General features: G+C 35.2%; 1 protein-coding gene across 1 annotated transcript; it reads left to right on the top strand.

Moving 5' to 3' along the window:
• Positions 1-234: 234 nt before the first annotated feature.
• Positions 235-2,595, top strand: LOC148939654 (leucine-rich repeat-containing protein 1-like). Its single transcript, XM_089106550.1, has 2 exons — positions 235-526; positions 2,073-2,595. Exons 1-2 carry the CDS (start codon positions 376-378, stop codon positions 2,255-2,257), a joined length of 336 nt encoding a protein of 111 aa, XP_088962676.1. The 5' UTR covers positions 235-375; the 3' UTR covers positions 2,258-2,595.
• The last annotated feature ends 1,116 nt before the right edge of the window (positions 2,596-3,711 follow it).

The raw sequence follows: 3,711 nt of genomic DNA, 5'->3' as shown, positions 1-3,711 counted from the left end.
ATGCAGCAGTTTTGGGCAAAAATAGTCACCAAACGCTAGATGGTGTTAGTAATTTTTTTTTACCCTGGATGCAGTTTCCACTATTTTAATTTCGTATTACTTTTACACGTAGGCTTAGTATACTTTCTTGTTTAACTCAAATGATAGAGCTCCAAGTAGGGAGTAGTTAAGAGCTTAAGAATCCCTCCCCCCTCTCTTCCCCACTCTGACTTTATTTGATATTATTTGCTTTCAGCCATTGGCCAGTGTCAGCGACTAGCTATCCTTTCGGCGCGTGGGAATCGTTTAGAAGAGCTGCCAGAAGAGATTGGTCTTATTCAGCGACTTTCAGTTGTTAATTTTGCCTCCAATTGCCTTTCCACTTTACCAGTATCAATGCTGAAATTGAACCTATCGGCTTTGTGGCTTGCGGAAGGACAGAACAAACCATTGGTGCCGTTGCAGATCGAGAGAGACCCTGTGACGACTAAGCGCTGTTTAGTGTGTTTTTTACTGCCTCAAACCTCTAGATCTCAAGATGAAGAGTGTAAGTTTTTTTTATGCTTGTATTCTCTGTACAGGTCAGTTTGCTTGTCCTCATTACCGTTAAAGTAGCAATTACCGTAATGAGATGTGATTGTTTGAATTTTTTAAGTAAAAACTTTTACCACAATATATATTTACAAACATCGTAATTTTAAATTTCTATTGAAAACAGACCACATTGTACAGTTGTGCATCCAGTATTGGGTAGCAACAAAAGCGCCATATTTAAGAAGATGAAAGCTGATGAAAAATAGGCAAAAATGAGCTAAAAACATATTTCACCGAAGAGCTAAAGAAAGCTTTACTTTCCTTTGAAGTTAATCTTTTTGAATGAATAGATTGTTATTCTTTGAATATTTACGGAGGAAGAGCGATGTTAAATTTAAGCACCTCTCCTTTTTTATTTTAACGGTTGAACACGGTATAATCGAAGAAAATGTGGTAATACCCTAGAAATTTCATGATTTTGAAAATCGACTAACAGAAAATCTGTGAAAATCCTGGTTTTCAGCTATGAATACATCCTAAGTGGGTCGAGCGGGTTAAAAAAATTTTTTTTTTTTATTTTTTTTAACGTTCTCCTAAGATGCCTAGATCTCAAAGTCAAAAGCCATATATATACATATCGTCATCTATTTATGTTTAGTTAGTCATTTCTGGTTTTTGTCGACGCTGAACAAGGCGTTTCCTCATGCTGGTAACCAGAGTGGGGTGTCCAGAAGGAGGCTAATGGATGTCACTGTTTTAATTCCATATTTCAAAGATTCTGTAGATATTCTGAGTGCAGAAGTGAATCTTGAAGGAAGACTTCTGCACTTTGACTTGCCTACTCGTGCAATATATGTTTAACGAAACTATTTTTTATTTAAGTGCAGAAATAATCAGCTGAGAAAAAAAAAATATGTTTGCCTTACAATTTTTTTTAACTCTTAACTATGATCGATTCTGGAACCAGTTCCCTTGCATAAAAGTTTGCTGCTAGTCTGATCTACATAAAATGGCTGCAAGTGCTGCAGAAGCAGGCACTAGGCTTTGCTATTTAAAGCTGAGCCCTGAAATATGCGTTGCTAGCACCCCTTTCTTGTTTTATTTTCCACAATTTCTTTCTCTTGCCAGGTTGCCACTCTCTGATGTCTCTTTTCTTTTTTCGTTTCTCTCTTCCTCCTCTCTTTTTTTTGCATTTTTCTCCATCTCTCTTACTGTGCTAAGCATAAATAAGTTTTTTTAAAGATAAAATTCGTTGCGTAAGGCTGCTAAAAACTTAGGACCTGACATGCCGCTAGTCAACCATTCACCTTGGTTTTCCACTTAGAGTTATGTCTGTTGATCTTTTCTTATAAATTAATCAACACACTTTTTTGGTGGTATAACATCCTTCGGGAGTCTACTCCACATGGATGCGCAGTGCCTTACGCTCAAGATATTCTTCAAGTGCTCAGTCGACATTTTCTTTCTTTCAGGCTTATTACATTTCGGTTGAATAATTCTCATTTTTGTTATTCAAATGGTTTCACAAATTCCTAATATAAATATACTTTTTATTTCAGTTCAGTATGTTAGTAAAACCCTACCTAACCCAGAAGAGGAAGAAGAATCGTTTATGAACCGTCGAAGAATCCGTTTTATTCTGGAACCGAATCCCGAAAATCGGCGGCTAATGAGAGCCCCTACGCCTCACCCAAAGGATCTCAGAGAGATGGCTCTCAGAATGAAGAATCGTCCTTACAAATAAAAGGAAAAAATAGCGTGTTTTGAAGTGCTGTGTTTTGTCTGCATACGAAAGGAGTGATATCTACGCCCCCACCCTTTAGTGCGCTTTTGAACCCTCTTCCCGTTTTAAAATTGTTAGAATGGTACCGAAATCAAATGCAGGATATTTCCTGCATGCCCACTGTACTCGTAAACCCGTTGTAGGGTTGTTCCTGGGAGTTTATATTGACGATTTGGGGTGAGGGGTGGGTATGCTCTATCCTCCTTCAGTGTGCAGGTATATTTATTACGCAATCTTTTCAGTAGTTATCTATAATAGTTATATACAATTATCTATAATATAATTATCTATAATATAATTATCATAATAATATATTATCTATAATATAATTATCTATAATAAGATAATTATCTATAATATCTATAACAGTAGTTATCTATAATAGCAGAATCTCTATACTCTAATAACATCTGATGATGCTCTTTTATGTGATATGGCTATATATTCGATGAACTGTGGCCTAATTTCAACTTGCAATGTAGCATTTGAATCTATGTCCCACCCTCAAATTCTCTTTTGTTCTTTCTCTTCTCCTCATATACCGATTATCTTCTAAAAAAATTGTAAATTTTTTTTATGTCAGTGGGAACATCTCTGTGAGGACGATTATCCGACCCTTGGAACTTCCATGGTATAACTTTACTTTCCCCTTTTCCGATAATATACATTTGTAGTGTTATCTCAGAGAAATTTTTCTTTTTTGTTAACGTGTGTTGTGTTAGAGACGTTTTTTAATTTAAGAAGGCTGGGTACAACAGGCTAAAACGCGGCAATGGTGTCAAAACTATAGGAAAGCCCATTTTGTGGCCTTCTTTGCTATGCTTCTCAGTTTCTCTCGACGTTTTTGGAACTTTTTTGGCTAAAACGCGGCAAGGGTGTCAAAACTATAGGAAAGCCCATTTTGTGGCCTTCTTTGCTATGCTTCTCAGTTTCTCTCGACGTTTTTGGAACTTTCAGAGGAACTTTTTGCTGCTTCGCCCTTTACATGATAAACATTTCCGTCATAGCCTGAAGTGGGAAGACAATATGTCCCATTTTTAATTTTCCAGGAATAACTTTTGAACTAATAAATTTCATGATTGGAAAAAAAGACTATGTAGATTAGAGCTCTTCTTTTTATTTCAAAGACATGTTTCTGGTTTTAAAAGTTCAGAATAATTTTTTTTTAACTTTGTTTGATAATTGAAATTGTGATAAGAGATAAAAATAACGTTAAATAAGTAAAAACATATTAAAGTTAGTAAAAATAAAAAATTTAGTAAACTATGGGACATTTTATTTCTTAAAAAAAGCAATAAAGACAAATAAAAACTTTAACTTAGGCAGCACTAATAATATATCATTGATAAAGCTATTCACAAAAAATCAGTAAAGCTTTGGTCCTTAGCATTGTTACTCATTCAGACATGACCAAG

The sequence above is a fragment of the Artemia sp. Qi Xiang Cuo genome, chromosome 21 (genome assembly GCF_049724085.1).
Source record: "Artemia sp. Qi Xiang Cuo chromosome 21, ASM4972408v1, whole genome shotgun sequence".
Classification (NCBI taxonomy): Eukaryota; Metazoa; Arthropoda; class Branchiopoda; order Anostraca; family Artemiidae; genus Artemia; species Artemia sp. Qi Xiang Cuo.
Note: the sequence above shows the minus strand (reverse complement) of the source record. Positions and strands in the feature narration are given on the sequence as shown.

Coding starts and splice junctions, on each gene's coding strand:
- LOC148939654 (XM_089106550.1), top strand. CDS start 376: ATGCTGAAATTGAACCTATCGGCTTTGTGGCTTGCGGAAGGACAGAAC. Junction 527..2,072: donor TAGATCTCAAGATGAAGAGT/GTAAGTTTTTTT, acceptor TTTTTATTTCAG/TTCAGTATGTTAGTAAAACC.